Source organism: Amia ocellicauda, chromosome 4 (genome assembly GCF_036373705.1).
Source record: "Amia ocellicauda isolate fAmiCal2 chromosome 4, fAmiCal2.hap1, whole genome shotgun sequence".
NCBI classification, from domain to species: domain Eukaryota; kingdom Metazoa; phylum Chordata; class Actinopteri; order Amiiformes; family Amiidae; genus Amia; species Amia ocellicauda.
Genome location: NC_089853.1, coordinates 21,190,778 through 21,210,529, shown reverse-complemented (window position 1 = coordinate 21,210,529; position 19,752 = coordinate 21,190,778). Strand labels below are relative to the sequence as shown.

Here is a 19,752-nt window from a genome sequence, read left to right as displayed (position 1 = left end):
TCATCTCCACTACAAATAGGAAAAAGAGGCTACAATTTGCACAAGCTCACCAAAATTGGACAGTTGAAGACTGGAAAAATGTTGCCTGGACTGATGAGTCTCAATTTCTGTTGAGACATTCAGATGGTAGAGTCAGAATTTGGCGTAAACAGAATGAGAACATGGATCCATCATGCCTTGTTACCACTGTGCAGGCTGGTGGTGGTGGTGTAATGGTGTGGGGGATGTTTTTTTGGCACACTTTAGGCCCCTTAGTGCCAACTGGGCATCATTTAAATGCCACGGCCTACCTGAGCATTGTTTCTGACCATGTCCATCCCTTTATGACCACCATGTACCCATCCTCTGATGGCTACTTCCAGCAGGATAATGCACCATGTCACAACGGTCGAATCATTTCAAATTGGTTTCTTGAACATGACAATGAGTTCACTGTACTAAACTGGCCCCCACAGTCACCAGATCTCAACCCAATAGAGCATCTTTGGGATGTGGTGGAACGGGAGCTTCGTGCCCTGGATGTGCATCCCACAAATCTCCATCAACTGCAAGATGCTATCCTATCAATATGGGCCAACATTTCTAAAGAATGCTTTCAGCACCTTGTTGAATCAATGCCACGTAGAATTAAGGCAGTTCTGAAGGCGAAAGGGGGTCAAACACAGTATTAGTATGGTGTTCCTAATAATCCTTTAGGTGAGTGTATATATATATTCATTCTGTATATACTCAAGACACTGAAACAATGAAAAGGATTTTTTTTTGCAAGGTGGGCTCCAATAACATATTTAAAACATTAAAAAGACAACTGTAAAAAATAGTTGGGAAATAAACGGTAACAAAGCTTCAAACACAGGTCCAGACAACTGCTCATCTACACGGTACTTTCATCTCTTTTCATCAGTTTTTTAATGGTTTATCAAATTCTTCAATACTTTACTATGGTTTTACTGCAATTGTCCTGCTGTATACCATGGTATACCACAGTAATAAGAGCTTCAGCAATGGTTCTTAGCCTTATGCATGTACTATTTTATAACAAAATGTCATTCGGCAAATGTTGCCTTTTTGTTAATTATAATGCACCAGATCACTAGAGCACGGATGAGAGTCATCTGTGTCGTTTTGTAATTTCTGATTATTTGTGTATTTATTTATTTTCTAGTCAATATATGGATTTGTTGTGCAGACATTTGGACAAATGTTTGTTTTGGGATTGGTAATACATTACAGTTAAAGTTGACAATTTACAAGCGTAAAGCTGTCACAGAACACATTTGTAATCCTAAAATTCAATTATGGTGCAGTTATTATGAAGCCATGTAGCCTAGAGAGTCATTTTAATTAGGAGGCTCTTGATGTTGTCGTACTTAAGTTAAAATTGATATTTATTGCACTATCATTGCAAAATCAGAATATCACTGGAGCACATAACAGGAGTTGTACTTTAAAGGTACATGGTTTACCTATGATTTTTAGATGCCACTTGAAAAGATGGAATCAGATCAGATTTTCTTCATTGCATTTAGCACATATTCAGCAAACAATAGCACTTTTTCCTTATTACATGTTTAACAGTATATATCATTGTTGTCTTGTGTATGGTTGGCCAATATCCCCCTGGGCCTGCACCACACCATTTTTAAGGAGCTTGTGCTCTCTAATAGATGGAGACCCTCATAGAGTGTATAGTAGGGGTTCCCAACCCTGCACTCTCAATTAATGAATTAAAACCTGAATTGAACTTCATAATTTGCTTCATTCTATTTTTTAAATGGTTTACCGTACAACAAGTTGGAGAATGCAGGTGCCTTATATAATTTAATATTTAACTTAACATCTCCAGTGGTTGAAAATGATAAATGATCTCTGATTAGGAAATGTTTTAGTTCAGTTCAGCAAGGAATTGAGATCTTGCAGGACACTGTGTCCCCAGGACCAGGGTTGGGAAGCAGTGATGTGTAGTACCACGATACCTAAGAGACACTGACTTGAGGAGCATTGTAGAGTTGTGTTGTTTCAGCCCAATGTGCTGGTTGTCTGTATTTTATTATTATTATTTTACTGTTTTATTTTCCATACTTTTGTTACAGCCTCCTGCCCCCTGGGTGCTAACTAATGGCATTCTATACAAGATGTTACTTCCATGCTTCTCAGTATTTCTCCCATTTTAAGAACCTGTTTACTTTTTAGCTATAAGACCCACAACAAAAAGTATTTTACTTTTCTAACTAGGAGCAATTGGTCAATACAGAATTTAAAATATTTAATTAAATAATATTCATCATTGTAATTACTGTAATTTTACACTGTTTACACTAAATCACTGTTTTTGTTTGGTTTGTGTTTCCTGCTTGTGATGTTTATTTCTATGGATATGGATTTAAAAATAGTAAGAAGTGTGGACTATTTCTGTGTTTTGATATATTACTGATGATAATGTATAACACATTTATCATTTTGTTGAAAGGATGTTTCTGCATTTAAATTTTGCATTTGGTGACTCCTTAAACTACATAACTGATTATAAACTCTCTTTTGCCCTTGGGAAATGCTAAATCAGTCACAGATAGTTATTTCTGGGCTCCACACAGTAGTTTTATCATCTACTCTTTCAATTCAATACACTGCTAAATTAAGAATCTTCTCAATAGGAGGATTTTCTTTGACCTAGTGTCTTAAACTGTACTGCTTTACAAGTTAATTGAATCAAGTGAATGCTGCAAATGAAGTTTAGTCCATCTAATGAGGCTTGACTGGGAGGGAACGCATACAAATTAGTTTCATACAAAAAGTTGGCTTTCCTTCCGTCAGCAATAAAACTTTATAGATACATTCATGTAACGTGTCTCTATAAACAGTGCACAAAACAAATACAAAAGTTTGGGTGGAATTCAGACAAACAACCATGCCAATGGTTTTAGGTCTATCATCTTTTAAACTGCACAATGCAATATATTCATCACAGACAATGATTTCATTTAATTTCTTACAGGTGGTTTGAGCCGTTTGTCATCCAGTGGCTGGATGAAAATGAAGATGTGTCAATGGAGTTTCTCCACGGTGCATTGGAAAGGGACAAAAAGGATGGTGTAAGTATTGTATTGTCAGTTACTGCTTTTAGTTACATTTAAATCCTGAGTATTGCTTTTAAAACCAGGCTATTACAGATGTGTTTAAAAGAAAAGGTTTCAGGAATCTTGCAGAGATAATTAACACAGTAAATCTTAGTCCTCACGCTTAGATGATCTTCCTCTGCAGACAGCTCAGGGACTCTCTGCTCAATCACACACACGACTATTAAAAGTAGCAGGATATGAAAACAACATTTGTAAGTTGCGGGCAGAAAAAATGTTCCTCAGTAGTGCTAATGATTTAACACTTCATCGTGAAAAGCAGACAGGTTTGACTATCATTAATATATATATATACACTCACCTAAAGGATTATTAGGAACACCTGTTCAATTTCTCATTAATGCAATTATCTAACCAACCAATCACATGGCAGTTGCTTCAATGCATTTAGGGGTGTGGTCCTGGTCAAGACAATCTCCTGAACTCCAAACTGAATGTCTGAATGGGAAAGAAAGGTGATTTAAGCAATTTTGAGCGTGGCATGGTTGTTGGTGCCAGACGGGCCGGTCTGAGTATTTCACAATCTGCTCAGTTACTGGGATTTTCACGCACAACCATTTCTAGGGTTTACAAAGAATGGTGTGAAAAGGGAAAAACATCCAGTATGCGGCAGTCCTGTGGGCGAAAATGCCTTGTTGATGCTAGAGGTCAGAGGAGAATGGGCCGACTGATTCAAGCTGATAGAAGAGCAACTTTGACTGAAATAACCACTCGTTACAATCGAGGTATGCAGCAAAGCATTTGTGAAGCCACAACACGTACAACCTTGAGGCGGATGGGCTACAACAGCAGAAGACCCCACCGGGTACCACTCATCTCCACTACAAATAGGAAAAAGAGGCTATAATTTGCACAAGCTCACCAAAATTGGACAGTTGAAGACTGGAAAAATGTTGCCTGGTCTGATGAGTCTCGATTTCTGTTGAGACATTCAGATGGTAGAGTCAGAATTTGGCGTAAACAGAATGAGAACATGGATCCATCATGCCTTGTTACCACTGTGCAGGCTGGTGGTGGTGGTGTAATGGTGTGGGGGATGTTTTCTTGGCACACTTTAGGCCCCTTAGTGCCAATTGGGCATCGTTTAAATGCCACGGCCTACCTGAGCATTGTTTCTGACCATGTCCATCCCTTTATGACCACCATGTACCCATCCTCTGATGGCTACTTCCAGCAGGATAATGCACATGTCATTTCAAATTGGTTTCTTGAACATGACAATGAGTTCACTGTACTAAACTGGCCCCCACAGTCACCAGATCTCAACCCAATAGAGCATCTTTGGGATGTGGTGGAACGGGAGCTTCGTGCCCTGGATGTGCATCCCACAAATCTCCATCAACTGCAAGATGCTATCCTATCAATATGGGCCAACATTTCTAAAGAATGCTTTCAGCACCTTGTTGAATCAATGCCACGTAGAATTAAGGCAGTTCTGAAGGCGAAAGGGGGTCAAACACAGTATTAGTATGGTGTTCCTAATAATCCTTTAGGTGAGTGTATATATATATATATATATATATATATAGGGTTATTTCCAGGTTTGCTAAAACATACAATATAATTTAAAACTACAGATTCCTTGTAGACTGAAATATATTCTTGTAATGAAAAAAAAACAGCCAGTAGCATCCAATTGCATCTGCTGTCACCAAACTTTTAGGAATACATACAGTATACTGTATGTCATTTACTTCTGTGCAATGTCTTTTTCTGAATTGTTTTCATGCTCTGTGTTTAGGTAGGAGTATAGAAGCAGAAATGATAACAGCAGCCTGTGAGAGACTTGTCTTACTCCTAGGGTTTCAAAGTGCAGGTGGAAGGACATAGTTTCCCTTGGAGGATTAACATGGCCAATATGCAGAAGGGCTTTTTCATAATCATAGTGGTTTTAACCTTTTCAAAAGCCTCTTTCTCACACAGTGCACCAACAACTCTTCTCCTTTTCCAACAGTTCCAGCAAACATCAGAGCACGCCCTGTTCTCCTGCTCTGTGGTGGATGTCTTCACACAGCTCAACCAGAGCTTTGAGATCATCAAAAAACTGGAATGTCCCAACCCTCAAGCTTTAGCCCATTTCATGTGTCGATTTGCGAAGGTGAGTAAAATTGCTTTTGGTTAAGTTTCCTCTGGCTAAAAAGCAGAGATGGGATATTGATTATGTTATGCAAGGTTTTCTGCAGGATACGGTTTTTGACATATCTAATTACTTCCAAGGGGATACATGGATAATCTGTGTATTATTAAGTTACTGTTCTTGTTTATTTTTTTGTCAGAGCTTGTGAAATTAATTGTCTATGAGACTGGGTAGATGTGTGCAGGTTTTCATCCAGTGTGTGACAATAGGTAATTTATGCTTCTTCTGCCTTGAAAAGTAATCTAACTCTCAAGATGCTACACAAGTATGACTGATACTGTCTGTAATACACATTGTTTTTTGTTTGGGAAAGATATTGGATTCGGTTTTTGCTTCTTAGTGGTATTCCCTGGCTTCTCATTTTCTTGAGGCTGTCAGACTGTAAAATGACGGCACTCCTGAAAGTCAACCAGCTGGAACTGAGGCCCAACACGTTAAAGCACTTTAATTTGAGAGAGTCGGGGTGCATCAGGGGACTTAACTTTAATCATGATAAAGTTTGTGCAATAGATTTATGGAGAGGCTTCACCGCAAGGCCATGCCAACACTGTCCCTTGTTCATCGCTGCCCCAGCACAACAGGTTTCACCTCACAGCAGCTGGGGAAGATGCCTCTCAAATTGAACTTGAAACCTTTTTATTGGATGAGGCAGGAGATCAGATGAAACGTTGTACATCAATTCTTAACACGGAGGCTAGAAATGTATTTTCTTTTGTTTCTTTTTACACTTATTTTATATTGGATGCACTAGATGGGTTAATATTCTTCAGCTAAAAACATCAGGCAAATTTGCCTTCACCGGCAAATCCCCAGGAAATCTATCAGAAAACAATGAGACATAAACATGTTTATTATACAATTACATCGCACCATTTACCAATCATAAAAGGCCATTAATCAATAGTTTGACTTTGACTTTTATTTTTTGTTCTCATTTATTTGTTTGTAACCATATAGCTGCTGTTATCAGTGTACACTTGATGCTTGAGGATTGAATCACAAGAGAGCAAAATCTATTCTTAAATAGAATAAATGTATATAAATGTATGTAAGTAAGTAAGTAAGTGCTCCTTTGGCAATCTATCATTTATTATATGATTTTCTTTTCTAGACCATCAACAAAGTGCTAATCCAGTATGCTGCAATTATATCAAAGGATTTTGGCTTGTACTTGTCAAAGGAGAAATTGGTAAGTGCTAATATTTAGTTCTGTTTTATTGTGTATTCTTTAATACCTCTACAAACTCTATTCTAACATTGGAAATACTTTGAAATGAGACATGGAGGCTGAGTTTAGTACTAGGATTTTATTTATTTATTGTTCATTTAGTCATTTCTTTGATGTGCACATCACAAATGATATTAGATTACTTACGGTTTGTGTAAGAGAGATATGAATAAAAATTAAATATATATTGTAGTCATTTAGACCCCTGATTTCACACCACAGTTCAGTTCTTGTGTGGCATTCCAGACATACTAATTGGAATGCTGTGTTTAATCATTCTTAATACTGCAGTTCTATTTACAAGTAAATTACTGGATATAATTCAGTTGTGCGTTGACGCAAATGTTAAAAATAAGTGGAATTTTAACATTGTGTAAAAAAAAAAGAATCTGAATGATCTAATTTGCCTTGTAAGCAATTATCCTGTCCAAAGAATTGGGGGAAAAACTTGAGCTGGTATAAGCTGGGACAGTAACAAAAATAAATCTGTCTAAAGCTGTTACTGCACATCTACCTACCACTGGCAATTTGTTCACGAGGAAGAATTTGCTACATTGTAGGAGTCACTCAGTGGGGCACCTACCAAAATAAGCATTCTTGTTTGAACACATATTTTTAGTCAGGTCCTGCATCGTGTTCTAAGAATGAAATCAGAAACACAAGAATGTGAATGCCAAGCTGGCTGGCCAGTAATTAAGCTGTGTCCACAAGATCTACAGTATCCAAAGGGTAGACGACATTCTAATAAAGTTAAACATCTGATAGAGGGGTATTTAGTACTATCTATTGCACTAAGAGGACTTGCTGGCTTAAGCATTATTGTATTCTCAAATTGGCAACTCTCCCTCACCCAAGACTCCTAAGCTAAAGATTTTCTATAGCAGCACATTTTAGAAGTGCAGATCTACTCCCCATAGTCATGTTTACCACAAAACTTAATGACTGTGGAGACCTTGGTTCTGCCACTTTGTGTTACTCAGTAGACTGTGGTGCCAATCTTCTGACAGCACTGCCCCCTATGTAACCGACCTCCTTCTTAAAGTACCTTCAGACAAAAAGTGGAGTAATTGTCCTGCCACTTAATATGTAAGAAAGGAAATAAAATGCGCCTGGAAAAACCATAAAAGAGTCTTCCTTACTTGAACCCTATTACTTATTACTGGAAGAGGCCTAGTCTATTCACAGTTAGAGATGAGGGTTACATTGTCCATTTTCTTTACAGCCAAAAGTGATTTCCATTGTCCTGCAGCAGTTTTTCAACCTGCCTCTTTTGGGAAACAAAAAGTATATATAATGCAATGTAGACAGTGTAGACAGCAGCTCTTCACAGGCCATGACAGGTACACAGAGGAATTTCACAGTATTCAGAAATTCTGCCGCCGTATAATTCTTCCTCTGACAGTAAATAATGTGTCGGAATCCTTAGCTCAAAATAAATTGACAGTGGCATTACTTTCCGGAATACTTCAAATAATCCTTTTCATTATGGGTGTGTATAAATCACTTCCTGCAACTTGACTTCCTGCAAAGTCTCCTCAAATTTCAGGCATTTACACATCTTACACTTGTAGACAGCCACTCAGGCTATTCAAAAAGACTTTGTTTAGTGATTTATTATCTTCATTATAAACAAATGAACAGTCTCATAGTAAATGATCTCCATTTTGACTCTTTTTCATTGTTGTCATTTCAGCCCTGTATCCTCATGAACAACATTCAGCAGCTGCGCGTCCAGCTGGAAAAGATGTTCGAATCGATGGGAGGCAAACAGGTTTGTGCTTATGGCTTTGAATCTATTTTATTTCTGTTTTTTAACTCTACTATGAGCTATTTTTAAAATTATTTTAAAGCTAAGAAATAGATTAACAGAAATGATTTATTTTAGGTTGATGTGTTCTTATTTCATTGAAACTGCTGCAAATAAGTAGCTGCCTATGTTCTATTAAATGCTGTTCTCATTTCTTGCATGTTGCATTTTTTTCAGTCTAAAACAAGTGCGATGTAATGTGATCAGTATTGCTTTTAAGTTCTGAGTCCTGTGAGCCTCGTCTGTAATGTGTCTTTGTCTTTGTCTGTTGTTTTTGTTTCTGATTCTGCTGGGCGGCAGGAGGAAGGGACAGATTCCTTTTGTAAGGTCTGTTAATAGGACTCTTAATATTACTATAGACAAGGGCAGACATGAGAGTGAATGCACGTCCCATAGCATGTTCCTTCCCCAGATTCAGGAAACAATCTGCTGCATAATAGCAGAGAACGAGACATTCACTGCAAGCTCCTCCACGGCCAAACATCCCTAGCCTGCATAGGTTTATTGTAATAATATTTTAAGCTCGATTTCCTGTTACTTTTATACCCTTGGCTTGTTCAACAGTCGCTTTTACAACGCGGAGTTAATAGTCAGTGTTGCATTCCTTTTCATTTGACCATCGCTCCTCGGTTTAGAGTTGCTGCTAACAATGCATTAAATTGAAGATTTCAGTATCAGCATGATAGAATCCTCAAGGGACTACAAATCTTCAAAACTGCGCTCACAGCATAGAGATTATAAATGTCACAGAACTGAGGGCTAGGAATTGTCTTCCTCTAGACTTGATATTGCCGCCTCCACAACTGATTCTGTTTCAGGGGTCAGGGGTTATCCAGTTAAAGAGTGGGGTTATTTAGCACATAATTAAAAAGAAAACAATTCACACCAAAATATTTCATGCAGAAGTGCAATCTAATTAAACACTGCAGGGAAAAGTGATGCTTTTCTTCCCAGTGGTTGCATTTAATATACCAACTGAACACATTAATTGCAGTATATATTGCAGAGAATTCGAGCATTCTATTCTGTTTTTCAAAGATATAGAACTGCTTCTGAAATTGTAATTAGTCTCAGATACTTAGACAGTATACATATATATATTGACCACCCTTGATCTTCTGAAAAAGCACACCCACGTAGAGGAATAAATTAGGCTTTTGTTGCACATGAGTTTAATCCACTTCCAGTTTTTAAGTGCATCAAAGTTTATTGGGTTCCCTTCCAACAGAGCCCATATTTCACCAGGGTCCTGTGTGTAGCCACATCTCAGCATGCTGCCGAACCTGTTGGAATATTAAGACACAGCAGTCAGTCTGGTCCCATTTCATAAACCAGTGACTAAAACATTTAGTCATTTCCTACATGACATACTACATTTTGTTTCAAAGAGAAAAAGTGTTTTGGGCTGGCAGCATAATTAACGTATATCCCTTTTTGCCCTTTATTGCAGTGCTTTTGATAGCATGCAGTCCTCAGTGTCTGCAATGATTTGGGTGACAGTGCTGTTGCTCCCAATAGGTTTTAGTCTGTTTTAATGGAATGTAGTCTCAGGCTCCATAAAACACCCGAGAACAATCACATAAGGCTCTGAGTCATAAGATGCCTTTTTCTTATGTTGTGCTCTCTATTATGTCTAAGGTATGAATGGTGGCACAATGATAAATGATAGTTTTAAGGCGTTGAAATTCAAGTGAAGACTGTAATTCTAGTTTGTCAAGCAGTCTGTCGATGAGGAGTAAATGTTTTGTGATTTGTCATTTTAAAGCTACAAAAGAAAGTTTTATCCAGGGATAGGTAGAGTACTCAAAAAAAAGGTAAACATGCTGGTACCAAATATTTTTTCCTACTGTCAGCTCATAGTAGAACACCTGGTTAAGTATTTGGATTGGTGTGTTTCAGTTAATTATCTCGATAGTAATCTTTTTCTGAAGGTAAATTTGTAGTACCCATAAATATTTAGATTAAATCAATCACGTTGCTTTCCATATACTGCGTAGCATGCCCGGATATCTTCAGTGACTTTGTGACATCTGTCAAATCTCCTTAGTCTATCTTGGCCTTTCGGTCTCTTCTCACAATAGTAGCTTCGGTAATCTGACAGTAATCTGGAGAATTTATCATTATTTTCTCCCTCTTGGAGATCAAACATTACAAGATTTGACAATAAGCAACTGGATTGAGGTCCAATCGAGGTCTTCCTTAAACAGAGGCATGGCTCTTTCCTCTTACAGGCTGAAATCCTTGAGGTTTTCAAACTAATTAAGCACCATCCAGTGAGGGCAGGGAGGTCACTCAACTAAGACATGTTGGCAGCCTAATTGAAACATCTGGTTTTATTCTTAATTAATTGTGAGCATGATGGACTGACTTCTTATGAAACAAAACCAATATAACGCACTGAGGAAAATATATTTGGATGTTTCAGTACACATAACAGACACTGATTAAAGTGTTATTTATTTATTTATATTTTTAACCTTGATCCTTACCCAATCACCGAACACCCTTGATTGTAAGAAACAGGATCAATGCTTTAAACATGAGGAAGGAGGATTAAGACTGACAGTGTATCAGTGCATATTGAGAGAAAACATTTAACTGGTTAGTGCAAACCAAAATGAATTGACAACTGTCCCCTTCGTGTGCATGTAGCAAATGAGGAATTCAATTTTAAAATAACACAAATATATCAAAATCTATCATTGGGAAAAAATATATTGCTAGAGATTGGATTCCTAATGCAAACATTGAAGCCATGCTAGCATCATACTGTTATTTATCACAGATTGTGCCAATAGCTGTTGTAGAAATGTCTGCTGAATATATCAGGGTTATATATGTGATGTGCATGAGGCATCCGTTCATTATATTTACGCCTGCATCATCCAGATCTGCATGGTTTGCACTCAGCATATATATATTTTTATTTGTATGTCAACTTTTACCCCGCGCTGATGGATTTTCTTTATTTCATATAATGAAACATATCTGTCAATCCTGCAGAGGGCTGGATGGCCTACAAATTGATCCTGGTATCTATTTGAGTGCACTGTAATGAGCACCTTAATGGTACAAAACTGATTATTTCATTTCAAGCTTCACTCCTCTAGCCTCTGCAATTGAGCACTATTTTAGTACATGGCATTTCAATTGCACAGGTTGTTGTTTTAACACATATAAGACTATTTTTTTTGTTTGTTTGTTTGTTAGTTTATGTTGAATGCTTTCCAGCACTTTCAGCTTGGTATTGCTAAAACCAAAAATTACCTATGCCAAGCTTTACCAAATGCACTTTTGAAATTATATTGTTTGAAATCATTGTTTCAATTTCTGTGTCAAGAGTTTCAAAGAGAAATCTGTTCCTACATGAGGGTTTTAGTTATAATTGTAAAAAATGCATATATATATATATATATATATATATATATATATATATATATATATATATTATAATTAGCTGTGTAGTAAGATGGTTCTCATGTGGGGGTATGGGATATTCAATTTGTATTAGATAATTAAAACATTTTTGTCAAGTCTGGTGAAGAAAGGAAAATAAAATCAGACATGAGTTAAGATGGTAGCAGTTTAATGCTTGCAAAATCATATGGTGATTTCCCCAGTACATCTGTGGTTCAGTATTACACCATCTGATCAGACAATGCTTTGAAGCCAGTGGCTGCATAAGTAAAATAAATCACTAGCCCCTGCTTGAATAGTACGAGATTATTTGTTGAACACAGAGACAAAAAGCCACAAGCTTTTGCTTGATTTCCCTCAACCACACAGGTTTTACATTATGTGCACACAGTTTCGTTTTTTAAGTAATGTTTTAAGGAACATTCTTCTAATGAATTCGAGAAGTAATGTAGTTTACGTTTTATTTTGTTGTATAGCTCCAGCTTGTCTGAATTGCTTGAAAGGCAAGGAAATGTTTTCTACCCTAGAACAACTTACAGGAAGAGTAAGAAAAGGATACTATAAGTGCCTTTTACATAATCTTTGAAGCTCTCATCCAGGCAATCATCAAGAAGAAGGCACTTAGACTTTGCATTCAAAGGAATATTGATTAGTGCGAACACAGAATATCATGGTCTGGAAAGTAGCTGGTCCTTCTTTTCTGCAGGGAATGGACCTTGTTAATCCATTAACATTACTTAGTAGATTGTGAATGGATGGTACATTTAGTTAACCCAGTCACCCCTGAGATTACTCATATGTTCATGCAACAGGAAATTGAAGTGCACCGGAAAAGGTTTTACGGAAGAACAGCTTTTTTTCAATCAGGTCACAGTCTGTGTAGCTTTCGGGGTGGGGGGTTAAAATGGTTGGGATTAATGATGTTTTCTCGTTGGTTTGCAGGAAGTAAGGCTTCTGATTTGTTTTAAAAGATTTAGCTGTGGAAAAGCTGACTATTAAGTAAGAAAAGAAAATGGGGGGACTTTTACATTCCATAGTGATGAAATAATAAAACTGGAATCATAGTAAATTACTTAAAACAGAACCATTAGGACAAAGGTGTAAGACTTACTGGTTTTGTACATTTTATCCTTAATCCAAGTTGTTTCTTTAGCTCATTAGGCTGCCAGATTATGTCGCTGTCTTCTCTGCAGCATGCAGTGCTTTTTGCAACACTAATGACCCATGAACCAATAAATGGTTTCTCAGTACAACGTTAACTATGAATACCTAAAAGGCCATTCTCCTTTGCACTTAGCAGTGTGAAATCTATTCAAAGTCCCGAAAACACCTTCAATAAAAAACACAAACGTGCTCGATACACTTCATTTCATTTTCATAATAAACCTAGTTTTTTGAAGGCTATTGCTGGTGTCTTCATGCTGTGCAGTATTTAGCCTTGCATCTTACCACTGTTATGAGTGTAGTACAGTGAAAGGAAGGAAGTACAGGTTAGACAGATAGTCATTGTTTAAATAACCTCATGTTCCTGGATAAAGTACAATTGTACTGACTATAGAAAGCAAAGCAGATTTTATTTTTTTACGATATAGGGACTTGATGTTTCCCTTGAACAGGGTGATATTCATTCAAATGAAACTGGTCCAGATAGATGAGGAGTCAAACTCTGGGTGCATAGAGATGACAGAGTTGGACAACACATAGCCAAGGTCTTCTCTGCATGGGCTGTTATTTGAGCTATCGTAGATGTGCGTATGGAATGCCTGGCATAAACATCTTGGTCGAAGGCCTGCGTGTCCAGAGCTGTGTAAATGTTTGATGACATAAACGTAATTGAGACCTTATTAACTTTCAGGTTATGTACATTGTTTTTGTCTATTAGGTTGTTTCAAGCACTATTTTTCCTTTCATAGCTGGATCCTGAAGCCAGTGATCTCTTGAAAGAATTACAGATAAAACTCAATGCTGTCTTGGATGAGCTGAGCTCAGTTTTTGGTTCAAGGTAATAAACTATTTAGTTCATTTACATTACTTACCCATCTGTTCAAATAACGTATCAGTCTTTAAGCATAGTAAATGGCATCAGTGCTTGGCACTAAACTAATATTTGGTTTATCATATTATGTAATTTTTGTTGTAATTTTTGTAATATGTAAGTTTTGTCCAGGGGCAAAATGTGGAAGCTTAGAACCTGATAGGTTTATAATAACTTGCAATAAAAACTTGAGTTTTAGCCACTAATCTGTATTAAACCATGGGAAAAGAGACAAGAAATATTGGTAATATTTTGTCAAAATCTTGTTTTAAGAGAGAAGAAAGACATTAAATCAATTATATTATTTCTATAATTTCCACCAGTTTCCAGTCTGTTATTGACGACTGTGTAAAACAGATGAACCAGGAACTCGGTCAAATGAGAGCAAGTGGATCTGCGAACAAGGGCAACGTGGCCATGGATGCAGAAACAGTCCTAAGACCACTGATGGACCTACTGGATAAAAAGTAAGACTTTATACAGTGTTCTATGTTGTGAATGTGGTTAACTATGTGTATCCACAAAACCAAAGATCAAAATAATGAAACTTAAACTGTACACAATGCAATACATGAAATATGGACAACAATAGTGCTGCAGGCTCATAACATGGGAGAAAGTTTAGAGTGATTGTTATAGACCTGTGAAATGCATATTAAATCTACCATGTGATAAGATTAGAGAGAGATCAAATTGAATCAATTACCCAGTAACTGTTGTGACTGCAGATGGGTTTGCTGGCAAACACGCGTTTTGCAACATGGAATACCTCTTGTCATTTCTACAGACCATAAAAACAGATTTACTATGCAAACTTTTACACTGTTCCACACTGAATGCTTCATAGACCTTAATAAAAGCTGCATTCAGGGCAATGGGGTATTACAGAGAATCCTCTTTAATCATATGCAAATACTAAATCCCTTCAAGCCTAAACTTTTTTTTTCTCCTAAGCTCATGGATTCATAATTCACAAAGATTAAAATGTAAAATTCTAGATTGTTTTCATTTATTTATTTTTTTAAATGTATTTGGGGTTTGTTGGACTCTAATGTATGACTAGAAATGTTGTATTTTTAGTTTTCTATAAAACATGTTACTGAGAGAGCCCAATTTATTGGGTTACACAAATCTGTCAAGAAGAACTTGTTAACTTGAATGACTGGCGTAGTATTTCCAGAGTGTCTTACAAGCTGACTGTCTGATGTAATAGAAACAGTAGTGGTAGGATTTATTATTTATATTGAATTATTATTTTGCAGCCTCACTTTGTTTGCGAAAATCTGTGAGAAGACGGTACTGAAAAGAGTTTTGAAGGAGCTGTGGAAAATTGTTCTAAATACCATAGAAAGGCAGATTGTCTTGCCTCCATTAACAGACCAAAGTGTGAGTACCACTGGAAGTTTCTATGTAGTCTTACCTTACAGTCCCTCTTTCTGTCCCATGCCCTCCTTCTTTCTTCTCTCTCTCTCTATCTCTGTCTAAAAAGAAAGAACCTTAATCTGTATTGCTTCAACTGAATGTGGGCAATAAAATATCTCACTATGTCTTCAAAACCTGCCTGTAATGGAAACTATTGGTTGGCTATTGCTTTAGTATAATCATACATTGAAATAACTGACAAGCAGGTTCTGGAATTCAGAATTCAAAACTGTTTATTCTTCATGATTCCAAACCTTCTGCATTATAAAGAAATTGTATTAATAAGTTTAAAATGTAAATATCCATCTCTTACCACAAAGTACATTGTTCTCTTTATCAAAGAAGGACAAAGCTAAGATTTTACTTAATTCCTATTTAAATATATAGTCATTAACTACAACAGGCGTTTATTTTTTTTGTCCTATAAAGCAAGGAGCTCAGATGATTTTCAGTGCCGCAAAAGACCTGGGACAGCTGTCCAAACTGAAGGTATGGCTCATCAATTATTGACATCAGTCCCTCGGTATATGTAATTTGCAACTTGATATTTCATGCTGAATTTTGTTTTTCTGTTTAGATTAATGAAAAACACCTTCTACATATCCATTCAGATCATCTTCTCTAGTACAGTCATGAAGTAAAATGTCTCTGACAGATGTTCAGTTTTCTTTTATATCCCATTGCAAATAGAAGTAACAAGGTGTACAGGGTAGAGATTGTGGAGCAGTTTGACCCATGCAACTTTAAAGTTGCTTAGGTATATGGACTTACTATTGTCATTGAGCAGACTGAGCTAAAAACATTTTAAGCATCTTATTTTATACTTGAAATACTACAGTTCAAAAGTTGCATTAATTAGCTAAATGTTTTAGACTAATTAAATCGAAGCCTATTCAAACCCCCAGGAAACCCATATAAAATACTATTACTTTGGTGTTTGGTAAATGTTTTTGTTTGTTTGTGGTCTTGGTTGTCTGTACCTCAATGTAGAATTATTTTATGTTCTACGCTTTATTAAATGTACTCAAATTGTATTTTATTTTATTACTCAATTCCCTGATAATAGAAGTTGATGTTGAGTTCTAACATCCCCCAGAGGGAGCCTGTAGACAAGCTGTAGTTTGCTGTTTGATTGAAGCCATTTGATCACTTTATGCAGCTAAACATCAGAAATAACCAAAAGCTCAACAAAATGATTTAGAATTGCTTGAAAAAGGTACAGGTGTTTTTTGTTTATTTTTTAGCAGGCCATAATATTTATAATCATTTCTTAATAACAGTGTCTGTGGCATATAGAAGCATTATTTTATTATGCGGAGTTGTGAGAAGCATTTCAAGTCATAGTGATTTAGTGATGTACTGTGATTTTATAATTGTACAAAATGTACAAAACAAAATCTCTCCCATCTTAGCATTATTTGTGGCCTACAGTTCAATAGTAATGGGCTGGTTATTTAATTACCCTGTTAAATGAAGATGGGCTTTATCACAATATTGCTAAGCTAGTAATCAATCAAAGTCAATACCAAGAATACATTACAGACCCTTCAGAAAATAACTGAATTTAGTTAAGCTTTTTGTATGTACATTTGAAAATAAACCGGGTAGTGCTGTACTATGTACTGTAACAAATGTGAAACTTGCTAGGTGCATCCTGCTAGGTTCACTACAAATGTCTGAATATATGTATTTTTGTAATGCCAGAAGGGGAGTATTAAAATAGCATCCTGTAAAAAGTATATAAATAATAAAAGTTAATGCATTTGACACTACAACTTCTGTTGCTTTGTATTGAGGGAAAGCTGAGATGTAAACTAAGCATGATGGTAACATTGCCATAGCATGGGCTTGACAGTCAGGAGAGCTGTGAGGCTCCTTAAGGCTTGGGTCACCCAGTTTGAGATGTGTCATTTGGTCATTTACCACCCACGGCTCAAGTGTCCAAGCAGAGCTGCTGGGGCCACAGTGCTCACCTTGAATCTCCACAGCCACCCCCCCCCTCCGGAGGCTATCGTGCAGCTCTGACTCAAGATCGATTCACAGCAGGAGGTAACACTCAGCTTGGCTCTGGCACCCAGGTGTCAAACGGTGGTAGATTTCTGTTATATAAAGCTGCTTGTGAAAAGTGCTGGAGGGCGGTTTTGTTTTGTTTTTAAATGCTTAATAATTTATTTGATGTGACTAGGGAAAAAACTGCACCTCAGTTGATTCAATTGCTTTTGACCAACTTCAGGTCTGTGTCTTTTAAGTTCAAACTAGAACATTTGATAATTAAACATAAACAGTACATCCATGAATCGTTTAGCGGATCCTTATCGCCTCGGTGATTGCTGGAGCATGTCATTTCCCAAAATTATCTGTGGGAGGAAAAAGAAACTATAATTGAGTACCTGTAATCTATCCTTATAATTCCTCAGTACATGTATAAATTATTGATACAAAACTAAAAATTAAACACAGGTTTTTTTTTTTAACCCCCAAAACATTTAATTGGTCCCTGATTGTAACTTATTTGACACAACACATTTAGTTAGTGAACCATTATAAATGCGTGTGTGCAAGTATTACTCTCACGACTTATTAGTAAGCTTAGTGGCCGTAGGTTGACTTTAATAGAGAGTAATAGGCAGTCTTAGACTTTCCTAATCTCAATGCTGTCAGTGTACATTCAGCTGGAGTTAACAACTAATCAATATGCTTCGACAAAGCATTAAAACTGTTGTATTGAAACTGAGCTTTCAAAATGACCTTTTGGGGGTGAGATCGATGAACAGCTGCTCCCACATTAAGAGTCATGGGCGCCCCCACCATCTAATTTTTTTGGTAGTTTTTTTGTTGAGGAGTCTATGATTGCTAGCTGATGCAAAGTCGTAGTAGCAGATCTAGCATCAGTCTGCCCTTCTTGACTCTTAACAGGCATGGAATAGGTGTAATTAAGAAAGATCTGCCTCTCTGTATAGCATGTATAGTTACATAGCGCAGATTTTCAGGCACTACAACTGTATTTAGTGACCTCCCTTCCTCAACATAAGACTACAGGCTTCAAGACATTATGGATATTATTTCTGGTCCCCCTGGAAACTGGATACATGAAGCCATAAGGCTACAAACAAATGAAATCCAAGGATGTTTCAGAATCCAAGACCTCCACTTTGATCTTTGATGGCAAACATGTTTTTCAGTGTTTTGGCATCTATCTATAAAAGTCTTCAAGGAGCCATAGAAAATGCAAAAACACACCCCCTTCTGTGAATGAGCACACGTGAAGCTCCGGCTCAGTTTAGAATTGCTCTGCACTGGCGATGCTTCCCAGGAGTGCAATGCAAAATTAAATGATTTTATTGCACTGGCTACTGGAACATATCCTCAGATGAAAGGAGCGGGTTGTGAATTGTAATAGTGTATAACCTTAGCCGAGCTTGGTTTTTGTTGTTTTGTTTTGTTTGGATTAATGTTACACAACATTTATATAAACAGGGGTGTAATCGGATTCTTCCCCAGAATATTTCATATCTGCTAATCTGTGGGATCTCTGACGTTCTGTTACTGTGGTATTATAAGAGTCGGTCTGTCTGCTGATGACTGACAGCTTGCTGTGCAGGTGTCGCCTGTCAGAGGTGCTTTAGCTTTCTTTCCCTGATGAGTAACAGTCTCTGTCTGACCTACAAGTGAAAGCCTAAGGCATTGAGAAATTGATTGTGGTGCTAGGATGTAAGCTGACTTGTATAAATCTACTTTCCTGTTGAGCTGAATCTACACCCTAATATATTGGTCACGACAAAACAGACTTAGGATCTTTATTTTATTTCAGAATGTCCTAATATTTTTTTGTATATACTTTTATTTATGTGCACATAAAAAGGGTTATGGTGTGAATGCTGTCTGTGAACATTTCTATTCATTGTCCAATTCCATATGACGATCAATGATAATAAGAGAGACTCCATTGTGTTTATTTTATGTTTTTTTGGTAAAACATGTATACTTCCAAATAATGCACATCAGTATTACAAAAATAAGTTGATTTTAAATTAACATCCTTTGTTTTTGCAGGAGCATGTGATAAAGGAAGAGGCCAGGAGCCTGACTCCACGCCAGTGCACAATCATGGAGGTGGTGCTGCCTACCATTAAGGTATTCTGTTTTATTCATTTCCTCAGGTCTCCATTAACAAATCTGTGTTTAGACAAGCAGAACAAGTAAACTAGATTATCCCTGTATCTTTGTGTTTAATTGTACCACTGACAGTGGTTTCTTTATCTTCATATAAGGGTAAATAATTAGATATCCTTTTTTCTCCTCATTACCCATTTGTAGTTATTATTTTAAATCTTCCTCCTGAAACATAATTTCACCACCTAATTATTGACCACCTGTATTTAATTACTGCCGCTGTTCAATCAACACCCACGCCAGGAAGGGGGTATAATTTGTGAATTGTTACCAGTAATATCTCATGAATTTGTTGTCCATAACTTTTTTAAAGAAATGTGTATCTTTGCTATTGAGGTCTAGGTAGAATCCCAGTCCTGTCTGCATTAGCTTACTCGCTCTATCCTGGGGTCCTGG

At 36.8% G+C, this 19,752-nt stretch overlaps 1 protein-coding gene across 2 annotated transcripts in view; it reads left to right on the top strand.

Moving 5' to 3' along the window:
* The window catches only part of unc13c (unc-13 homolog C (C. elegans)), a 138,998-nt gene that overhangs the window by 104,160 nt on the left and 15,086 nt on the right, over window positions 1-19,752 (top strand). The window contains exons 20-29 of one of the 2 annotated variants that reach the window (XM_066701362.1): window positions 2,996-3,092; window positions 5,092-5,235; window positions 6,386-6,463; window positions 8,196-8,273; window positions 8,610-8,636; window positions 13,640-13,728; window positions 14,085-14,228; window positions 15,024-15,147; window positions 15,613-15,672; window positions 19,237-19,317. In XM_066701362.1, the coding sequence (XP_066557459.1) occupies window positions 2,996-3,092; window positions 5,092-5,235; window positions 6,386-6,463; window positions 8,196-8,273; window positions 8,610-8,636; window positions 13,640-13,728; window positions 14,085-14,228; window positions 15,024-15,147; window positions 15,613-15,672; window positions 19,237-19,317 (922 nt within the window). The remainder of the gene's footprint in view (window positions 1-2,995; window positions 3,093-5,091; window positions 5,236-6,385; window positions 6,464-8,195; window positions 8,274-8,609; window positions 8,637-13,639; window positions 13,729-14,084; window positions 14,229-15,023; window positions 15,148-15,612; window positions 15,673-19,236; window positions 19,318-19,752) is intronic. The other variant, XM_066701363.1, reaches the window with a different exon arrangement.